General features: G+C 64.6%; 1 protein-coding gene across 1 annotated transcript in view; it reads left to right on the top strand.

The window, feature by feature from the left end:
• The first annotated feature begins 6 nt into the window (after window positions 1-6).
• The window catches only part of Dlx4 (distal-less homeobox 4), a 4,341-nt gene continuing 3,732 nt past the window's right edge, over window positions 7-615 (top strand). Inside the window, 2 exon segments of the mRNA XM_010620141.1 lie at window positions 7-290; window positions 292-448. Coding sequence (XP_010618443.1) covers window positions 165-290; window positions 292-448 — 283 coding nt within the window. The 5' untranslated portion in view covers window positions 7-164.

Raw genomic sequence — 615 nt, 5'->3', positions numbered from 1 at the left:
GGAAGAGGCGCAGAGAGACACTTTCTCTGGGATCTTAAGTGTACGGGCGGCTGGGCTGGGGCCCGGGGGCTTACCCCCCTCAACGCCCGGCCTCGGGAAAGAGGGTTGGTGCAGGGAGCCGACGCCGTACCCGGCTGTGCCTTGGGCCCTGGGCACCAGCCGCAATGACTTCCGTGCCCTACCCCTTCCCTGGCCAGGACGCCTGCAAAGCTGTCTTCCAGGACCTCATCCCCGTCCCGTCGGTGGTGGCTGCCTACCTGCTTGGCGTGTCCCCCGCAACCGCAGCCTCCCCCCGATCTGTCCTATTCTGGGCCGTTTGGCCACCTCCTGTCCTACTGCTACACCAGGCCTGAGACCCCAGAAGACTCCTACCTGCCCTGCCAGCAACCTGCGGCGCCTTCACAGCACCTTCGCGGCCCCGCTGAGCTCCCACAGGAACCGGAGGCAGGTAAGTCCGGCCGCGGCGACTCCTCTCATCTCTGGGCTCCTACTTCTGTGCGCCCCTAAGCCTCGCTCTCGCCTGTTTGCACAGAACTAGAAGGGTTCAAACCGGACTCGGATTCCACGGTATCTGGGATAAGGGGAAAGCAATGGGATGGGATGGGATGGGATGGG

This window comes from Fukomys damarensis, unplaced genomic scaffold, assembly GCF_012274545.1.
Source record: "Fukomys damarensis isolate Sample0158 unplaced genomic scaffold, DMR_v1.0_HiC HiC_scaffold_13, whole genome shotgun sequence".
Classification (NCBI taxonomy): Eukaryota; Metazoa; Chordata; class Mammalia; order Rodentia; family Bathyergidae; genus Fukomys; species Fukomys damarensis.
Note: the sequence above shows the minus strand (reverse complement) of the source record. Positions and strands in the feature narration are given on the sequence as shown.